Source organism: Zeugodacus cucurbitae, chromosome 6 (genome assembly GCF_028554725.1).
Source record: "Zeugodacus cucurbitae isolate PBARC_wt_2022May chromosome 6, idZeuCucr1.2, whole genome shotgun sequence".
In the NCBI taxonomy this organism is placed as follows: Eukaryota; Metazoa; Arthropoda; class Insecta; order Diptera; family Tephritidae; genus Zeugodacus; species Zeugodacus cucurbitae.
The window spans coordinates 44,716,432-44,734,782 of record NC_071671.1 but is presented as its reverse complement, the minus strand read 5'-3'; the positions used below and the strand labels follow the sequence as shown (position 1 = coordinate 44,734,782).

The window sequence follows — 18,351 nt, the reverse complement described above, 5'->3', positions numbered from 1 at the left end:
TTAAAACCTTATGAAGCGACGACAATAGTTACAACAAAATAATCACGAGATGACAATTTTTTTATAATCATACACTTTATTCGTATCCAGCAATATTACAATAAATAAAATTTAAAAAAGCGCATACCTTTGGTAAATCAACGGAAATTGTATAGAGAAAAAAAGTTAAAATAAAATCGTACAGTTCACACATAATAACTAAACACGTACATATGTTTATATGTGAGCGCAATAAATAATATCAAATAATGTAATGTAAGAAAGAAATTCTTCTATTATCGCTATTTATGGGTAAACAAACTGTCCGTGATCACATTATTCGGAATGTTATATGAGTGTTTAGGATGGCGTAATTCAACGTAATGAAACCTGAGACGGATAAAATAGCTACATATGAGTTGTGTGCGTCAATTTAGGTTTTTCGTATTCCACATATTACTTTTTGCACTAATTTTTATCTGGCATTCGGAATGCATTCAATCAGATTTAGCTGTGAGATTATTCTCATTTGGCTGCAGAAATTCCTGAACTATAGCTGTCACCATTTCATTCGTGGTATTAATTAAACCATCAAAATCTTCTTGCCCCGGTTGGGCGCACATTTCGGCATAATATTTGATTTTTGGTTCTGTGCCACTTGTGCGCAGTGTAATGACTAAGCCATTCTCGAATGTAAACGTAATCATATGGCTACTTGCACTAACGGGTAGTATGGCCTTACCATCATGTTGGGCTGTGTCAACACCTATTAAAAGAGATTTCAATTGAATTTTTCAATATTTAAACACTATTTGCAACACTTCAAATTACCGTTAGTCAAATCGCGAATATATTTAATTTTATATTTTCCCTCAATTATGCTGCACGGGTATGTTTTCGGTGCTCCAGCGAAATTACGTAGACGTTCGAAAATCTTATTGATTACTGGTGGTTCATAACAAAAGTAATACGATGAATTATTGTAATGGAATCCATATTCCTTGTATATAGCTTGTAGTTTCTCATCGAATGAAATGTTTCCGTTCGCCTCAAGGTAACAGGCCATAGATGCTAAATGACAAGCAGCGCTTACGCCATCTTTGTCCAAGACATTGGTCGAGAACATAAAGCCAATGGCCTCTTCGAAGGCAAATAATACCGTTTTTCCATTATTCATTAGCTTGTCCGATTCGTTGCCCATCCATTTGAAGCCGGTGAGAGTCTCAATGAAATGTAGACCTTCCTTTTCGGCAAAAGCCCTGAGTATCTTAGAGCTTACAGTACTGGCAAGCAAATAGCAATTGGAGAGATCGCCCTCCGGATGTGTGTGTTTATAGAGATGTATGGCCCACCAACCGAGCAATGCTCCGATTTCATTGCCACTGTAAACCTAATAAATGTATTAAAAATTGTGGTTGCTTTTATTTTATTTAAAATCTACATATATACCTTCCACTTGCCGGTAGTTGGATTTTTTGTAGCCAAAGCCAGTCGGTCGGCGTCTGGGTCATTGGCAAGTATAATGGAGCAACCTGTGCTTTCGGCTTTCTTTATCGACAATTCCAAGGCGCTTTTACCCTCTTCCGGGTTTGGAAATACGACAGTTGGAAATTCCGGATCTGCCTCTTTTTGTTCTTCCACTGCTAAAACCGGTTGCAATTTAACTGCTTCGAATGTATCTCTCACAAAAGGATAGCCCACACCATGCATGGCACTATAAACCAAACGCAAGTTACTTTGGCTATTTGTTTCAATAAAGGTAGGTGGCACTGTTTCACGAACTTTGTCAACGTAGGCCTTAATAGCCTCTTTAGGATCAATCAGCAGTTCCGAGTCATATAAATTCGATGTATTCCAAGTGTCTACCCATGGCTCAAGATTAGCCATAATAGCTTTCTGGATGTTTTTGTCATGCGGCGTTATAATCTGTGCTCCATTACTCCAGTACACTTTATAGCCGTTATCATCTTTTGGATTATGCGAAGCTGTTACCATTACGCCACCAAGGCAATTGAAATGCCGTATTGTGTATGGTACCAAAGGTGTAGCTACTAAACATCTGTAGAGGTAAACCTTAAACCCAGCACGTACAAAAACATTTGCTGAGATTTCTGCAAATCGCTTACTGTTATGACGGCCATCATAGCCGAATACAATGCCACGATTTTTTCGTTCATTTTCATTAAATTGCTCCGCCATGTAAGTGGATAAGCCTTGCGCAGTTTGTGCTATGACTAAATCGTTCATGCCATTAAAGCCAGCTCGCATTTTACCCCGCAAACCGGCTGTGCCAAACGCCAGTCGGGTGTTCAAAAGTTCCCCCAATTTTTTCCAGTCATCAGCCTGTTCCAGTGCCTTAATTTCGGTAAGAGTTTTCTCGCATTGGTCCCACTTCAACCACTGATCGATGACTTCACGTAATTGTGGAGTTGCCATTTTTAGTTCTGAAAAATTGTTGAAAACCTGTTGACTTGTATTTAAAGAAAATTTCAAAAATTACGTGTTTGTGCTGATTGGGCCACGAATCGCAATAATCTAATAAAACAAATTTCACTTGGGAGCACAGTACGTTGTGTATACGTGTGTCTAATCTGTTGTACATATGCATATATGTATTTATTGACTAATTGTAAATAGCATGTTACTAAGATAGATTCATATCATTTATTACCGGTTCTACGTTATCACAAAAACAAAAGTCAATGCCTTTAGTAAAAAAGACAAACAAATGCATATGTGTACGTTTCCTGAAATAAATTCGTAAGACAAAATGGGTAAAATAAAATAATATTTGCAATTGTAGCGCAAACATTCACCAACTTAATTATATGTATACTTTCCCTTTACTTACGCAAAACTATTTATCTTCACAATACTAATTTTTGTAAATTTATTTAGATTTACTAGATGCTGTAAATATTATTTCCGGAATATAGACTTATTTAATGCAAAGCTCAGTATATGCAAAGTTCAAAGTAAATGTCAAAATCAGCAGGCGAAATATTAGTGTAGACATTTTTTATCGATTATTTATCAAGAGTGTTATCGAATTTTTATATCAGCGATTTGACAGTAGTTCGTTATATTTAAATAAATTAAATAAATCTAATTAGAAGTGCACAGTACATAATAAAATACACCGTGTTGAATATTAAAAAAAACGATTTGATTAATTCAAAGTTTTGTGTTAACTGCAAAATATCTTATCCTTTTTAAACATAAGCTAATTTATACTAGTTTCAAAAAACATTGTTGTAAGCATATATGTAAGTTTATTGGTAAAGTGCGTTGCGATATTACGAAATTACACTTTTATTTTATTGAAAGTAATATATAAAGTCCGACGCCAGCGTTGTGTGTAATGCCAGTGTTTCACTGTATCACAAAATGTTTAAGTTACTTCAAGTGCACGAAATGCCATCTATCAACTGGAAGATAAAAGAACAAATATTTTCATTTCAAAACCACTTTTTATTAGAATGTACAAAACTAAATAACAGTAAACCATTAATAAAAATTAAATTAATTTCCAAAGTTTATATACATATGTATACGTACAACTAACAAAATAATTTATAAAAAAAAATAGTAAAAATGTTTGTAGTGTGTTATAGACTCTTTAATTGGACATTATAAGGTGGTAGTTAATAGTTAGCTAAACTGTTTAGTGTTTATTTTCTAGAGCAGTGCAGTTAATAAAGGAACATTACAAGCAGGCAAGCGTGCATAGTTTATAAGTTGTGTTTGATGTAAGCAATCTTACCTGTGTCAGACAATTCTTCGGGCTCACCACCGTCTGGTGCTGAGGACACGATTTGTTCAGCTTCTTCGGGCTTAATGTAGCCAGGTGTATCACTGTTTGCGGTATTGGTGCTGCAAAATTTAAAATTTCAGATTAAATAAATCATACGCTATTCCAAAATGAGTGTGTGCTTACATAGAAATTTCGCCACCGTCCAATTCTTTGATGATTAAACCTTGCCAGAACTTGTTAGTTTCCTCAATGATATTGTTAGCAAAAGCAGCGCATTTGGCATCTCCATTGAAAGCGAACTTATTTTCTGGCTTGCCATCAGGAATTTTGTAGATCTACGAGCACAAGGCGTATTAGTACATGATGAATATTAAGTATATGAATTATTTCTTTACTTTGAACCACTCAACAGTTGCACGCAATAAACCTGGGAAATATTTATCAACGTCGCCGATATCATTCATTTTTTCAGCCAATGGATCATTGACATCAATAGTGATGATCTTCCAATCAGTTTCACCTTCATCAATCAATGCAACTGTACCCAATACCTTAACTTGTATTACTTCTCCACGTTTTGCTACGCGATAACCAATTTCCAAAACATCAATTGGATCGTTATCTCCCTTGCAACCAGTGGATGGTTCGATATGTCCAGGATTCTCCCATGTTTGTGGGAATGCGCCATAGTTCCAAATGTAACCTTTGTGTGGGAAACAGTTGGCGACAAAGCGCAATTTACCCTTCTTCACATCTTGTTTAATCGGATTCATTGGCGTTGTTGTGCTAATCTATAATTTCAAAACTTCATTAATTAATTGCTACCACAAAAAGTTACACGCAACGTGTCCATTAATTAAACGCAGTCAAAGTGTCATTTAATAATGTTCACTTATAAATTGCAATTACTATAAACAATTAATTTTGTTTACCTCCATTTTAGCGTTTGTCCATCTTGGTATTTCCACAACCATGTTAAGAACAGTCTTCGTGTCATTGGCATACAGTGGAATGTCGTGCAAGGGCGAAACGATAGCACCAGCGGAATTTTCTAAATAGAGTTTAAATTAATAAGAAACTCTCTAATACAAATTCGCTTTTAATGCAATTCCTTAATATATACATTAGATTCTAAAGGGTTGTAGTCCAATACGTGACAAAATAGGTGCATAGAAGAAATGTTTATACAATAAATAGATGCCACGCAACTAATTATAATTTTGTATTGAGCTAAAGCGTTATTCTTCGCTATAACAGATTTGAAGCTATAAATACTTATTCCGGTTTACAGACATTTCAATGTTGGTAGGAATTAGAAGCACTCATATGCACATTATTTTACAAAAGCTACTAAAACACTACCGGCTTATCAATTTTGGTATTATATAAGAACACGACTTAATGCGGCAATATTTAGACAGGCAAAGGTCAAATGTTTATAATAATTAATATTAAGTATGCATTAAAACTATGCTGTCAATATATTTACTTAAGTAGATGCTGTAATTAGTTGAGTTAGGTGCTCCTTTCTCGACGATTGTATATGCCGACATTTTATAGTTTTTTGATTTATCTTCGATATTCTTAGAAAGTTGTGTAAATGCTAAGGAACGTGCAAATAAACGCTTTTGAATAGGCTGTGAGTAATTTTCAGTTTTTATTGTAGCGAATAATTGATGTGCCGACGTCAACTGCAACCGCTTTAACACGTGTGTACTTCGGTCGAATAACGAAAATTTAATAAACGCCCGTGAACAACAATTTGCCATTGCAGATTTTTCGACCATACAAAATAGCGCGCCGACCTTATCTAATCAGATTTTTCGCCGTCATAAAGCAAAATTAAGCGGCGGCGTTTCATAATGCATTCCACTATGGATTCCAATAGGAAAACTCTATTCAGGGTATTCACGAAACAATGCCATAATAATGCAGCAAAACTCTTTTTTTGCAGGAAATGAAACGTTTCACATATATAAAACAACAATTTCTAAAGAAAAAAGTTAATATATAATAGTTTTAATTTAACTACGCTCATTTATACATAAAGTATAGAGATGTTAATATCAAATGTATTTTTAAATTTTAAATTGGCATCACTTTCATTTTCCACGTCATCCACACTGTCAAATCGGATATTACAAAGTTGTACAATTTCTTCAACGTGCTGTTCTTTCGCTGCATATTTTACACCTATTTTACACCTATTTATCACCACTTAAATACCTATACAGAAATTTGCGTTTCATTGACAATTGTTTGTTATAAATATCTGTAGTGTATTTATTGTTAATTTGGAAATTGAAAACTGACGGTGGCTCCTCACAGCCAATTGATAACAACCCGTTCGATAAGATATACATATTTGTGCTATATCATCTGCCCTTCGTTCGACTTAAGCAGCTGTTGCTTTATATTTGTCCAAAATGAGCACCGTCGAAAAATCTGCTGATGATGCTGCAAACAACGCAAGCAAGCAGCCAACAAGTGAAGAGACGGAACATGACGGTTGTGTACTTTGTTGTAAGGAAGTGGAAATCTACTCGATTGGTGAATGTGATCATCCAATTTGTTATGAGTGTTCCACACGTTTGCGTGTACTTTGCGAGCAGAATGAGTGTCCCATTTGTCGGCAAGTGTTGTCCAAAGTGAGTCTCAATTTATAATCATCATCAATATTGCTTATTGCTATTGAAAATTAACGATGTTATTTTCTTGATCAGGTGATTTTCTCCTTTGATAAACTGCCATATCGTACACTTGAAGCTAAAAATCGTTCTGGTTATTATAGCAAAAAATATAAAATCGGATTTTATACAGCGAAGATACAGCAGGCATTTTTTAATTTATTAGACCATCCGTGCCCGAAGTAAGTTTAAACGTAAATATATTTGTATAAATATTTATATTATTATAACATATAAATATACATACATATGTGCATAAATATATGCACATTTTTAATCTAGTGCTGCCAAGGTTAATTACATAGTATGTTCTTGTGTTTATATAAAGATGTAATGTGCCGCCCTTTCGGAGATTTAAAGATCTCGAATATCATGTGCGTAAAGAACACGACTTGCATTTCTGTGACTTGTGCACTGAACATTTGAAAATATTTACCTTCGAGCGACGCTGTTACACACAAGCCGAATTGGGTTTACATCGGACGAAAGGTGATCGCGATAACCGTTCACATCGTGGTCACCCACTTTGTGAATTTTGTAAGAAGCGCTATTTGGATCGCGATGAACTGTTTCGCCATAAGCGTCGTGATCATTACTTCTGTCACTTTTGCGATGACGAGTCCAATGACTTTTACAGGTATTCAGCTAATGATAATGATTTGCTAAAAACATTAATATTCATATTTTGTATATCAAAGGGATTATGATGCTTTAGCTAATCATTTCCGAGAGCGTCATTTCCTTTGTGAAGAAGGTCGATGTGCTACTGAACAATTCATTGGGGCATTTCGAACTGAAATCGACTATAAGGCACATTTCGCCAGCGCTCACGGTAACACTTTGAATAAGCAAGAAGCAAAGAAGACCCGCACAGTGCAATTGGAAATAACGCTAGGGCGACCAGCACGTCCCGGTCTGCCAGACGGTGGCATCACTAATGTGCGTTCGCGTGTGTGAGTATTTAAAGTGAATCCGTAATAAGCTAGGCTTGGTAGTAAACGGTCTATCTTTACTTTTCTAAAAAATAGGCCTGATGACTACAATGCACCGGCGGAGTCATCTACATCACAGGCTGCACAGCAACGCTCCATAACTATTGATAGAAGTAACGAGGAAGATTTCCCTTCATTGGCTGGTACTAGCGGAGGCCCCAGCATGCCTCTAGTACCAGCAACTTTCACGCGTTTACGAAGTGGCGCTTCCGGTTTAGCACGTACAAAAGAAAACTTTCCCGCACTGGGAGCCGGTGGTGGAGGAGGTATTATTATTATCATTCAACTTTATTATGTCGTAAGCATTTTTATTGTTAATTTATTGCTTTAGAAATTAGCGATCAACGTTCGCAACAATCAGCACCACCTATATCTACGGTGTTACGTAAAGCGCCAGCAGTTTCGAAAGGTGCTATCAGTCGCAGCTCTGGTGGCAATGCAGCTTCGAATGGCTCCACAGGTATGGTACTTCATGTCTCCAATCGGCCAACAGCTAGTGTAAATCACAATAGCGGAGCGGTATCAAAAAAATCCCATGCGCTGGATTTCCCAGCTTTACCAGCGTCGGGTAAATCGAAAAAGCAACCACTACGTAATCCCATCGATGAAGATATGTTACCTTCCGGTGCGCACATACCGTTCTCAAATGTGTCGGCTAAACATCGGCAACTCGTTGACGATTATGTGTCGGTAGCAAACGCAAGCAGTTTTCAAAAGATTCAAACCGTACAAAAGGAAGAGCTTGAGGCAAAAACTCGAAAAGCCGCAGAACAAGCCAGTGCACCAAAATTGACGTCACAGGACTTCCCATCGCTGGGTCTCGGCGCTGCATCGCGATCCAATCAAGTACAAGCGAATAATTGGGCGAAAGCGCAAAAGCAGGAAAGAGCATCAGATAAAAGACAACGCGAATTAGAGAATCGCAAAGCTAAAGTAGCACCAGCACCGTTATTACCAAAAGAGAACAACAACAAACAATCAGTAAATGCAACGAACAAAAAACAAACACAACCTACAACTACAAACAACAAAGTAAGTACAAACGCAACGGAAACAAGTGTAACAAAAAAAGATAAGAAATCGAAAGATAAAAAGGAAAAAATCATGAATAGTGACAATAGCAATCAACAGCAGAAGTTAAATGGAAAGTCCAAAGAAAAAAATAACAACAGTAATAACAATTCGTTGAAACGCGGTCAAAGCTCTACCTCACCTACATCGTCCCTTGACAATGGCACTGACAACGAAGGTGCGCCGCAAATGCGACCACCACCCGGTTTCGCACAGTCATCTGCAAACACACTACCGCCTCCAGGGTTTCAAACAACCGACGTCACAGTCAATTCTATAGCCAAGTCGCCGAACAATCTCACCTTTACAAGCTCGTTTGGCGAAAGATATAGCATCGTGCGAACGCATCCCTACATACAGCCACCCGAAGCAGTCACGCGCAATCAGGTAAAATAAGGAATGCATTATATATATAAATATGTTTTATATATATGTATGTTTTTTTGCAGAAACTAGTTTCCCACTTTCAAGATGCCTTAAAGACGCCCGAAGCTATGGAAGAATTCCGTCATATATCGCAGAAATTCAGAGAAGGCGTCTACAAAACGCTGCCCTACTACGAGCATTGTCAGGCGGCACTTAAAGATAGATTCGACGACATCTTTCCGGAACTATTAGTACTACTGCCCGACCTTAATAAACAGCAAGTGAGTAAAATTTTTGACACATCTTCTAAGCATTTGCTAAACCTAATTCTAAAATTATATACACCCAACTGCAGGAACTATATCTAGTGCATACGCAACGTTTGAACAAACTTTCACCTGAAGAACGCAAGAAAACGCAAAAATTAGACGTGTGCGGGATATGCAAGCAGGTGCTGATGTCCAGCGATTTGCAGAACCACCGCAAACAGCATGAACTTAAAGAAAACTTTCCGGTGCTTGGCGATGTTAATAGTGGCAGTGGCATGGCGAAAACTGTTGCACCGTCAAATACAAATTCACGCAAATAGTTGAGAAGTTGCTAAGTGAACAGTAGTGAAAATTAACCAAACAAAATCATTTGTGTTATACAGTTCCAATATCGATATCCAATTACATGAATTGCAATCATCAAACTTACGCCAAAATGTGCATTATGAATTTCGATTAAATTTGATACTTTTCAATAAAAAATATACATATATTTATACAGCGCAGCAAGACAAACGGGTACTGAATATGTATGTCTATATGTAAGCATGTAATGCATGCAATGTTAAAACTTAAGATACTAAAAGTGTGTGCGCGGTCCTTTACGAGGCAAATCAATTTTTGCAAAAAAAAAAAAGAAAACGAAAAAATACGAATTACGTAATTTTTAATATTATTTGCAAATGAGATTAACGATTAACTAAGTATTAAATTAGTTTAAATTGCATAGCAAAATGTTACTATAAAGATAAAATATGTATGTAATATAAAGCAATAGTCACTTAACATTTTAATGTCTGTACAAATTTAATTTGAGTAGAACACTTGCACTAATGTAATGTACGTAAAATAATTACGATGAAAATAAAATTTATTTGAGATAAAATGAATAACGTAAACTGAAATAGTAGTACAAGCTACTTCTTTATGTTGAGAGTCGATGATTTGGCATTTGATATTCCCCTGCAACGGGTTTGTTAGCTGTGGAGGCGAGAAGAGATTGAACTATTTCCATGCCACACGAATATGTATGTATATGTATCTCTGTAGATAAAGATATTGATTTAATTACAAAAACAATCCCGTTAGTCGATAAACGACTTATCTACTAGTAGTAAATATTTGCAATAAATATGATTGTGTATCATTAATAATATTTAATATTTCAAAATTATGAATCAGTGCAAATAATGCCAGCTACTCGCTAGTTACAAACCACTAGTTGCCTTGTGTGTCAAAGTGAAGTAAAAAATACGTTTTCTTCGTTTGCTTTGATTTCGCTTTGAACTTTAAAATTATACACACAAAATTAAAAAAACTATCATTAAAATTTCTTTCACATTTCCTTAGATAATTATTTGAAAAAAAATATCAAAATTTTCTGTAATATTTATTAAAAATTAATTAACAACGCAATTTCTGATATAATAGCATGTCATCGCCAGAGTTGCAAGCGAAAATCGATCAGTGGCTAAAGTGGGATAAATGTGAAAAGACGCGCAATGAAATCCAAAATCTCATTCAAAGTAACAATTGGAATCAGTTGAAACAGGTGTTACTGCAGCGTTTGGAATTCGGTACAGCTGGTTTGCGCGGGCGTATGCGTGCCGGTTTCAATGGCATGAATGAGCTGGTCGTAGTGCAAGCCGCGCAGGGACTAGCCACATATATGCGCACGCAGTTTAGTGATAGCGAATGTAGAATGCGTGGCATAGTCTTTGGCTATGATGGACGTCACAATAGTAAACGTTTCGCTGAGCTCTCTGCCAATATTTTTGTACGTGCCGGCTTCAGGGTTTATCTATATCGGCGTATGGTACTCACACCAATGGTTCCGTTTACCATAAGACATTTTAAATGTTTGGGTGGCGTAATGGTCACCGCTTCACATAATCCCAAAGATGATAATGGCTATAAAGTGTATTGGGAAAATTCTGCACAAATAGTACCACCGCACGACACGCATATACACAAAAAAATACTCGACAATTTAGAACCATGGCAAGATTCATTCGATACGGATGGTTTATATATATGTACTTGCCTATTGGCTGATCCAAATGATGCCATAACCGCGTATGTGCAACGGGTGAAGGCAGGAGTTCCGCAAAAATTTGTCGATTTGAATAGTCGAAGTGAATTGCGTTTTGTCTATACGGCGATGCATGGCGTTGGTTATCCATTCTTGCAAATGGTCTTCGAAGCTGTAAGAATTAAACCAGTAATTTTTGTAAAAGAACAAAATGATCCGGATCCAGAGTTTCCCACTGTTGCGTTTCCAAATCCAGAGGAGGGCAGAAGCGCACTAGATATGGCAATAAATTTGGCTGATCGAGAGGATATAGAATATATAATAGCTAATGATCCAGATGCTGATCGTTTCGCTTTGGCGACAAGGAATCCCGCGACTAAAGCATGGAAGGTACTTATAATAGCTTTACTAAATCATTATAGGTTAATATTAATAGGATTCCTCGCGATAATTGGTCCTACATTTTATCATGTTAATTGGTCGAACATTTTATACTCTCGCAATTTATTGATTTAGTTCTATTAAGATATCACACAATTTGACCCATATATTCGGCATAAAGTACAATAAAATAACGAAAATCATCCTATATAGTATATGGGGTCTGACGTAATTCCTTGACCGATGTCAACTATTTTTGCCACCAAGCTACACTATATCCAGGATTAATCATTTAATCTAAGATATCTCATATTAACCCATATATGCGGAATAAAGACCACCGTATTTTTGAAAAACCTACAATTAGGTATATGGGAGCTAGGGGAATTTATTACCCGATTTGAATAATTTTTGGAACAGAGATACACTATTAGAAGAAAAAAACTCCTCCGAATTATATTAAATTATCTGAGAGATTTACTCACATTTTCGGTGAAAAATTAACTTAAGGCACTGGGTTCTTCATATTCGATATCCGGGGCATTGACAATTTTTCGATGTCGACAATTTTTTCACAAGTTATGTCACAGATCACATACAGTATTTGTATAAAGTTTCGCTATCTTCATTGGTTCCTTATGTATATATTAGATATGAAGTGAAGTAATCAGATGGAATTTAAAATTGAGTTAAATGGAAAGTAGTCGTGAACCGACCCATTCTCCATATATATATATAAGGATTGCAAGAAAGTATTATGTACCAAATTTCATTGAAATCGGTAAAGCAGTTTTTGAGATATGGTTTTGGACCCATAAGTGGGCGAAGGCAAGCCCATTTTCCATTTTTTTTTAACCTGAGTGCAGCTGTCCTCTGCCATTTCTTCTGTAAAATTTTGTGTTTCTGACGTTTTGCGTTAGTGAGTTAACGCACTTTTAGTAATTTTCAACCTAACCTTTGTATGGGAGGTGGGCCTGGCTTTTATCCCATTATATGAGTTTTTATGGTTAAGGTTTTAAGAGAAATGACTGCAGAAAGTTCGGCTGATATAGCTTTATTGTTTTGCGAGATATTCACAAACAAGTTATTAAGGGGCGGGGTCAAGCCCACTTTTCCAAAAAAAAAATACATCCACATATGCCCCTTCCTACTGCGATCCTTTATACCAAATTTTACTTTTCTAGCTTTATGTAAAGGTTTTCGGTTTTCGCCATTTTGTGGGCGTGGCAATGGTCCTATTTCGACCAACCAACCTCCTCACGGTCCCAAGGAACATGTGTACCAATTTTCGTCAAGACATCTTAATTTTTACTTCTTCATGTTGAGAGTCGATGATTTGGCATTTGATATTCCCCTGCAACGGGTTTGTTAGCTGTGGAGGCGAGAAGAGATTGAACTATTTCCATGCCACACGAATATGTATGTATATGTATCTCTGTAGATAAAGATATTGACATCTTAATTTTTACTCAAGTTATCCGTTGCCGGATAGACGGACGGACACACAGACATTCGGATTTTAACTTGTCTAGTCATCCTGAACATTTTGATGTATATTAGTTTAGTTTTATGACGTTAAGTTTAAGGTTCGTTCATAGAATAGGTGAATTTAGCTAATAAGAGTGATCCCCATAACGGCGATCGCGGGATCCCCACTTTGTGATACCAGAAATAAATAGGCTTTCAGCAAAAATTTGTTGAATCCACCAATTTCGATTCCAGCCAAATCGCTCGAATGTCAGATTGTTCGAATAGACTATATAACATTTCATTACTTCGGTTCGGGTATTCGGGTTCATGAGTATGTATTCCACTCACATATAGTATACTCCTTAGGTATTTTAGTAGGACAAGCTCCTTAACTTTGCTTCTATCTGGGATTGGTGTTATACCTTTTTTCCTTTCTTTTTTACTTCTGGATTTTCTAGATATATAAAGGAAATGAAATCGGCGCACTTCTTGGTTGGTGGGCACTGTTCTTATATAAAGAGCAAAATCCGTCTCCTGATTTTAAAAACTGTTGGATGATTGCGAGCACTGTCAGCTCCAAGATACTTAAAGCTTTTGCGCGAAAAGAAGGCTTTCACTTTACTGAAACATTAACGGGATTCAAATGGATGGCGAACGAAGCGGATCGTTTGATTAAAGGTGGCAAAACTGTACTATTCTCATTTGAAGAATCAATCGGTTTCATGTTCGGCACAACAGTCTATGATAAAGATGGTGTTAATGCCGCATGCCAAGTTGTAACAATGGCTAACTATTTGCATTCGGACAAAGGTATTTCACTGGATCAAAAACTGGAGGAGATTTACAAAGAGTATGGATTTCATTACAACAATGCCTCGTATTACTTTTGCTATGAGCCAGTAGTGATTAACAAAATTTTCGAAAGACTGCGTAATTTTTCCGGGTCACCAAGAACATACCCCATTGCAATACTCGATGGAAAATATAGAATTCAATTTATACGCGATCTAACAAATGGTGAGTAAAAAAAAATGAGGTTTATAGTTCATTTCATGTAAATCGGTCTTAAACAGGCGTCGATACCGAGCAACCCGATGGAAACGCAATTTTGCCTGTAAGCGCCAGCAGTCAAATGATCACCTTCAAATTCTTTAATGGACTCGTCATAACACTTCGTACCAGTGGCACTGAACCCAAAATTAAGTATTACGCCGAGATGTGTGCCCAACCCGGTCAGACGGACTTCCAAGCCCTCATTAATACCACAAACGAAATGGTTTCGGCCATTATTGAGGAATTCTTGCAGCCAAGTGTGAACAATTTAACGCCAAAAGCGGATTAAAACTTATTTTTTCCTCGGAACTGTTGAATTATTTAATCATACGTTCGGAATTACGATTAACAAAAAGTGAAAAAATTAATAAAAATGTTTAGAAAAATATTTAGTATACAATAAAATTATTTTTATTTTTATATAAACAATATAAAATATATCTATCAAACAAAACTTGTATTTTTCATTGAGAAGCATTCAATTGTTATTACGGTAATCTAAGCCCCTGTTGTGTAAAAATTGTATGGATATCATATGGACAGGGTCAAGCCTTGATACGAAGGCGTTTAACCAAGAATCCAAAGATTTTATGTTGACATGCTAGTCCGCATAAAGACTTGATTTCCTTCCGGCTTGTGATAGGTCTTTCTGGTATGATTTAACCGATAGTTGATTAGCTGAGAGTTAATTATGTGCTAAAAACCTATTGCTAATTAGTTTTTTGGCACGGAGTAAACACCCTATAAGATGGGTTAGAGTTAATTAACTTATGGTCCATTGGTTACCAGATATTATTGTTAGTTCTTTAATTAAAAAGTTTTTTTTTTTTAAATATTTAAAGTTTAAGAAACTTACAGATATATGTATGTATTTATACATATTTTTTTACTTTTTCAAATAAATTGATTTGAAATTAAATAAATTTAATGGATTTAAAAAATTTAAAATTCGAGTCTCGATCATTATATTCGTCATATTGTGACAGCTATGTATCAGCTGAGCTGTTTCTGCTGCAATTCGCTATGCAACCCTATGTAGCACACACTTTCTCAAGGAAACCGTGCGTTAGTACAAGACAAAAAAATATCAACATTTTGTACGCTGATATTAAGTTTTAATTATAAAACCATTTACAAACGTTTCAGTTTTTAAAGTGAAATACAAATAGATATGTATAGAATATAAAATACTTTACTTCTTGTGAATGGTTGAAAGTGTATAACGCTGAATTATCAGTAAAAGTGCGACGCAACACTACATCTCGCTGCAATTATGATGGAACTAAACGCGAATACCTACGATGTTGACCTGGAAGATGGAGAGGTATACACATATATGCACTTGACATGACTTTTTATGTGAAAATGTGAAGATATTTATTAAATTATAATGATGTATAATTTGACCTAAATTATTTGCAGCTATCTGCTAGTTCTGATGACGTTTATACACCATTGCAACGCCCAAGTACGTTGTCAATCAACACTTCGGTTGCAATCGATGGGACGGCTACAATTGCCGAACAGTGTAGTCCTTTGACCACATGTCATGATATGCAACGCGCTTTAGAAGAGGACGATTTAGAGGATATACCTGGTAGCAGTGGTGACTCGTCGTCATCTGAATCCTCTGATGCTTGTCTAAAGAAATTATCAACGAAGCCGTCAAATGATGGATCAAGTGATGCGCATGCACAACGTAAGCGTCGAAAACGTGTACGACGTACTGTAATGGTACGTGTACCACCAGCTGACGTGGAGACACAAGAAAAGCGTGCAAGATTCAAAAAGTACAATATATGGACAGCTGCATTACAAGAAGAAGCGTTAACCGAAGAGATGCGTGGCTGTGAAGTTGCACGCTTAGATGGTGCAATCAATGATAGAAACGTAGAAAATTATGACTTTTCCGTGCTTCAACGATTAAATGGAGATAATTGTCTTAAACGACGACTTTCTAATTCCACAGATGACTTCTCCGATAATGAGTTAATGCCGGTAGCTAAAAGGGGACGCTGTGCAAGCGAAGCAGCAGCCCATCGACGTTCGGTAAAAAGCCGTCTAGGTTATCGAACAGGTACTCTACGAGGAAGGCGTGGCTCATCTCCTACTAGCGACTCAGATACATTATATGAACCACGAATTATACTTGATTTGGAGCCATTGGAGGGACGTGATCCAGCGGATGTTGCACGTGAAATGTCAAACAAATTGCAAGAAGAAAAGGATGAATTATTGGGTAATTTTATTAATTTTATTTTCATTTAAAATGTGTAATATACTAATATACTTATAATTCGGCTATGCAGTGCGTATTGTCGACGTGTTGGGAACAAAGTTGCCAGTGGAAATTTATAAGGAAACACAACTGATTGAATTTAATGGTGGTATGATGATAATGGTAGGTATTCAAATAAATATAAGTTTTATTTATATATGTATACATATTAAGTAATACAAACAATAATATTTATTGTTTTTTAGAATGGCAAACGTCGTCGCACACCAGGTGGTGTATTTCTATATCTACTAAAAAATCATAAAAGTCTTACTTTAGAGGAGCATAAGTCTATATTTTCTGAGGATCGTCAACGCACTAATAAATGGCGTAAAGAGATGGAAGCGCTTTCGCGTGACCGCAAGGTGGAAGAGTTAAAAAAACGTTTAAGTGAACAAGAGAAAGACTTGCCGGCACTTAGCACCCGCAAAGAACATTTCTTACTTGGCTCAGATTTAGAAAATCAGCCAGGAAATAGTAAGGCACATAAAACCTCTGTGAAATCTACTTTTATACAACTTGGTTTTTATTTCAGTTTCGAATCCACCACCTTCACCAGTGGGAAACGAACAAAGTCCAGATTATAAAGCGCATGCCATCAATCATGTACCATCGGATGCGGACAACGATGCCTCTCAGGAAAAGCCATCAACTTCAGCTTCGGCATTAGCGGCCTTAACATCTCCATCAAAAGATTTAGTCAGTTATGAGGATGATTTCCTTGACGTTAATTGCGGTGAAATGGATTTATTTTAAACAAAATAACGATATTCGGCAAAAAAATCGCCTGAAGAAATGTATATGACATGTCATGTCATGAAAAGAGGTAAAACTAGCTACAATAACAAAATCAACGCAAATATATAAATATATATATATATATAACTTTTATACATACAAACTGAATATACATTAAGTATATAAAGATTTATATCGAAAATTGAAGATTGCTGAAAAACTGCATAATTTTATGTTTATAAAAAATAATTTTTTTGTTTCAAATCGGTAGAGTACGAACTTAATATAAATAAAAAAAAATCGGGTAACTAATTAATATACATATGTAAAGACAAATATTCAAGAGTAAAACGATTCACTTGCGAGTATCTTCAATTATGGATACGCAAAGTTTGTAAATACGAAAACTAGTGAAATAGTTACAAGTATATAAATACTATAACGCTGAACGTTGGTTTTATATACAATGAGTTGGTTAGAGAACGAAAAAACCATGCAAAATAGTGAGTTGATTAATAGACAAACGATTATGTACATACATATATATGCACATATTTAAAATATATATATTTGAGGACAAACGTAAATTGCGGAATCGAATGTTATAGAAAGGCGTTTCTTGTCGTACAAACGGCATTCGTAATTTATTCACATTAGACTAAAAATAGATTTAAGAATAAATATAACGCATTTCGGTACATACAAGTAAATATACATATGTATATACATACATACATAGAATTTGTGTTTTATTTTTTCTCAAGTTGTTTAGCAGTTTAGTTTCGTCAAATTATGGAGAGTATCGAATTAAACAAACGTCTTGCATATATGAAATATGCGAGTTTAATATAGTGATTCTCAAAAACATTTATACATTTCAGAAAGTAGAGCTCAAATATAACCTACGAATAAGTGATGAATCGATGACATAAACCGTTAATTTAAGCATTACCATGCCAGTCAGCTATTGGTTAAATCAGCAGTTAGTGCTAGAGAGCGCTAACAAAGCGTTCTGTTAAGGTTTTGTTAAGTTCCTAAAAGGCAACAAAAGCACTAAACCTAGTATCTTCCTTGCAAATAAGACGAATGTGTTTAATTGTTAATTACCCTGGTATTTATTTAAATATATCAGACTTTTGGTAGTCACGACTGCTTTTAAAGTATGACAAAAAATATTGCACACATAAATGTTGTAATATCTGGTAACGTTGTACTCATGTAATGGTGCGTTCAGTGGAGTTAAAAAAATAATCAATGAAAGCGAAAATAGTGGGATTTTTA

At 35.8% G+C, this 18,351-nt stretch overlaps 5 protein-coding genes across 8 annotated transcripts in view; 3 read left to right on the top strand and 2 right to left on the bottom strand.

Annotated features, from left to right (window-relative positions):
* Nucleotides 1–56: 56 nt before the first annotated feature.
* LOC105209822 (phosphopentomutase) overlaps nucleotides 57–18,351 on the bottom strand; it is a 49,952-nt gene continuing 31,657 nt past the window's right edge. Inside the window, exons 1-6 of one of the 4 annotated variants that reach the window (XM_054233966.1) lie at nucleotides 2,831–2,957; nucleotides 2,651–2,726; nucleotides 2,480–2,570; nucleotides 1,429–2,423; nucleotides 811–1,369; nucleotides 57–745 (exon numbers count right to left, since the gene is read on the bottom strand). In XM_054233966.1, coding sequence (XP_054089941.1) covers nucleotides 477–745; nucleotides 811–1,369; nucleotides 1,429–2,423; nucleotides 2,480–2,570; nucleotides 2,651–2,713 — 1,977 coding nt within the window. In that variant the 5' untranslated portion in view covers nucleotides 2,714–2,726; nucleotides 2,831–2,957 and the 3' untranslated portion in view covers nucleotides 57–476. Of the gene's footprint in view, nucleotides 746–810; nucleotides 1,370–1,428; nucleotides 2,424–2,479; nucleotides 2,727–2,830; nucleotides 2,979–18,351 lie in introns of those variants that run through there. The other 3 variants (XM_011180441.3, XM_054233967.1, XM_011180440.3) reach the window with 3 other exon arrangements.
* Nurf-38 (inorganic pyrophosphatase) lies at nucleotides 3,229–5,531 on the bottom strand. The gene is made up of 6 exons (XM_011180438.3): nucleotides 5,223–5,531; nucleotides 4,666–4,784; nucleotides 4,129–4,524; nucleotides 3,917–4,068; nucleotides 3,743–3,852; nucleotides 3,229–3,407 (listed from the first exon to the last, which is right to left on the bottom strand). The coding sequence occupies exons 1-6, from the start codon at nucleotides 5,518–5,520 to the stop codon at nucleotides 3,376–3,378; spliced, it is 1,107 nt and encodes a 368-aa protein (XP_011178740.2). The 5' UTR covers nucleotides 5,521–5,531; the 3' UTR covers nucleotides 3,229–3,375.
* On the top strand, nucleotides 5,886–10,059 carry Znf598_0 (E3 ubiquitin-protein ligase ZNF598). Its single transcript, XM_011180437.3, has 8 exons — nucleotides 5,886–6,381; nucleotides 6,457–6,602; nucleotides 6,749–7,057; nucleotides 7,119–7,373; nucleotides 7,449–7,678; nucleotides 7,744–8,870; nucleotides 8,933–9,130; nucleotides 9,205–10,059. Exons 1-8 carry the CDS (start codon nucleotides 6,160–6,162, stop codon nucleotides 9,436–9,438), a joined length of 2,721 nt encoding a protein of 906 aa, XP_011178739.1. The 5' UTR covers nucleotides 5,886–6,159; the 3' UTR covers nucleotides 9,439–10,059.
* Nucleotides 10,387–14,409, top strand: LOC105209818 (phosphopentomutase). The gene is made up of 3 exons (XM_011180436.3): nucleotides 10,387–11,540; nucleotides 13,460–14,018; nucleotides 14,075–14,409. The coding sequence occupies exons 1-3, from the start codon at nucleotides 10,551–10,553 to the stop codon at nucleotides 14,341–14,343; spliced, it is 1,818 nt and encodes a 605-aa protein (XP_011178738.2). The 5' UTR covers nucleotides 10,387–10,550; the 3' UTR covers nucleotides 14,344–14,409.
* On the top strand, nucleotides 15,085–17,811 carry LOC105209817 (phosphorylated adapter RNA export protein). Its single transcript, XM_011180435.3, has 5 exons — nucleotides 15,085–15,378; nucleotides 15,477–16,293; nucleotides 16,364–16,455; nucleotides 16,539–16,809; nucleotides 16,868–17,811. Exons 1-5 carry the CDS (start codon nucleotides 15,328–15,330, stop codon nucleotides 17,086–17,088), a joined length of 1,452 nt encoding a protein of 483 aa, XP_011178737.1. The 5' UTR covers nucleotides 15,085–15,327; the 3' UTR covers nucleotides 17,089–17,811.

Excerpts from the sequence above, each read along its gene's own strand:
- Znf598_0 (XM_011180437.3), top strand. The coding sequence starts at position 6,160 with ATGAGCACCGTCGAAAAATCTGCTGATGATGCTGCAAACAACGCAAGC. Across the intron at positions 7,058-7,118 it reads GAGTCCAATGACTTTTACAG|GGATTATGATGCTTTAGCTA; the intron begins GTATTCAGCTAA and ends TGTATATCAAAG. Across the intron at positions 7,679-7,743 it reads GGGAGCCGGTGGTGGAGGAG|AAATTAGCGATCAACGTTCG; the intron begins GTATTATTATTA and ends TTATTGCTTTAG.
- LOC105209817 (XM_011180435.3), top strand. The coding sequence starts at position 15,328 with ATGATGGAACTAAACGCGAATACCTACGATGTTGACCTGGAAGATGGA. Across the intron at positions 15,379-15,476 it reads TTGACCTGGAAGATGGAGAG|CTATCTGCTAGTTCTGATGA; the intron begins GTATACACATAT and ends AATTATTTGCAG. Across the intron at positions 16,810-16,867 it reads AGAAAATCAGCCAGGAAATA|TTTCGAATCCACCACCTTCA; the intron begins GTAAGGCACATA and ends TTTTTATTTCAG.
- LOC105209818 (XM_011180436.3), top strand. The coding sequence starts at position 10,551 with ATGTCATCGCCAGAGTTGCAAGCGAAAATCGATCAGTGGCTAAAGTGG. Across the intron at positions 11,541-13,459 it reads CCGCGACTAAAGCATGGAAG|ATATATAAAGGAAATGAAAT; the intron begins GTACTTATAATA and ends TGGATTTTCTAG. Across the intron at positions 14,019-14,074 it reads TATACGCGATCTAACAAATG|GCGTCGATACCGAGCAACCC; the intron begins GTGAGTAAAAAA and ends GGTCTTAAACAG.
- Nurf-38 (XM_011180438.3), bottom strand. The coding sequence starts at position 5,520 with ATGGTCGAAAAATCTGCAATGGCAAATTGTTGTTCACGGGCGTTTATT. Across the intron at positions 4,069-4,128 it reads CAACTGTTGAGTGGTTCAAA|ATCTACAAAATTCCTGATGG; the intron begins GTAAAGAAATAA and ends TTGTGCTCGTAG. Across the intron at positions 3,408-3,742 it reads CGAAGAATTGTCTGACACAG|TTGATAGATGGCATTTCGTG; the intron begins GTAAGATTGCTT and ends TTTATCTTCCAG.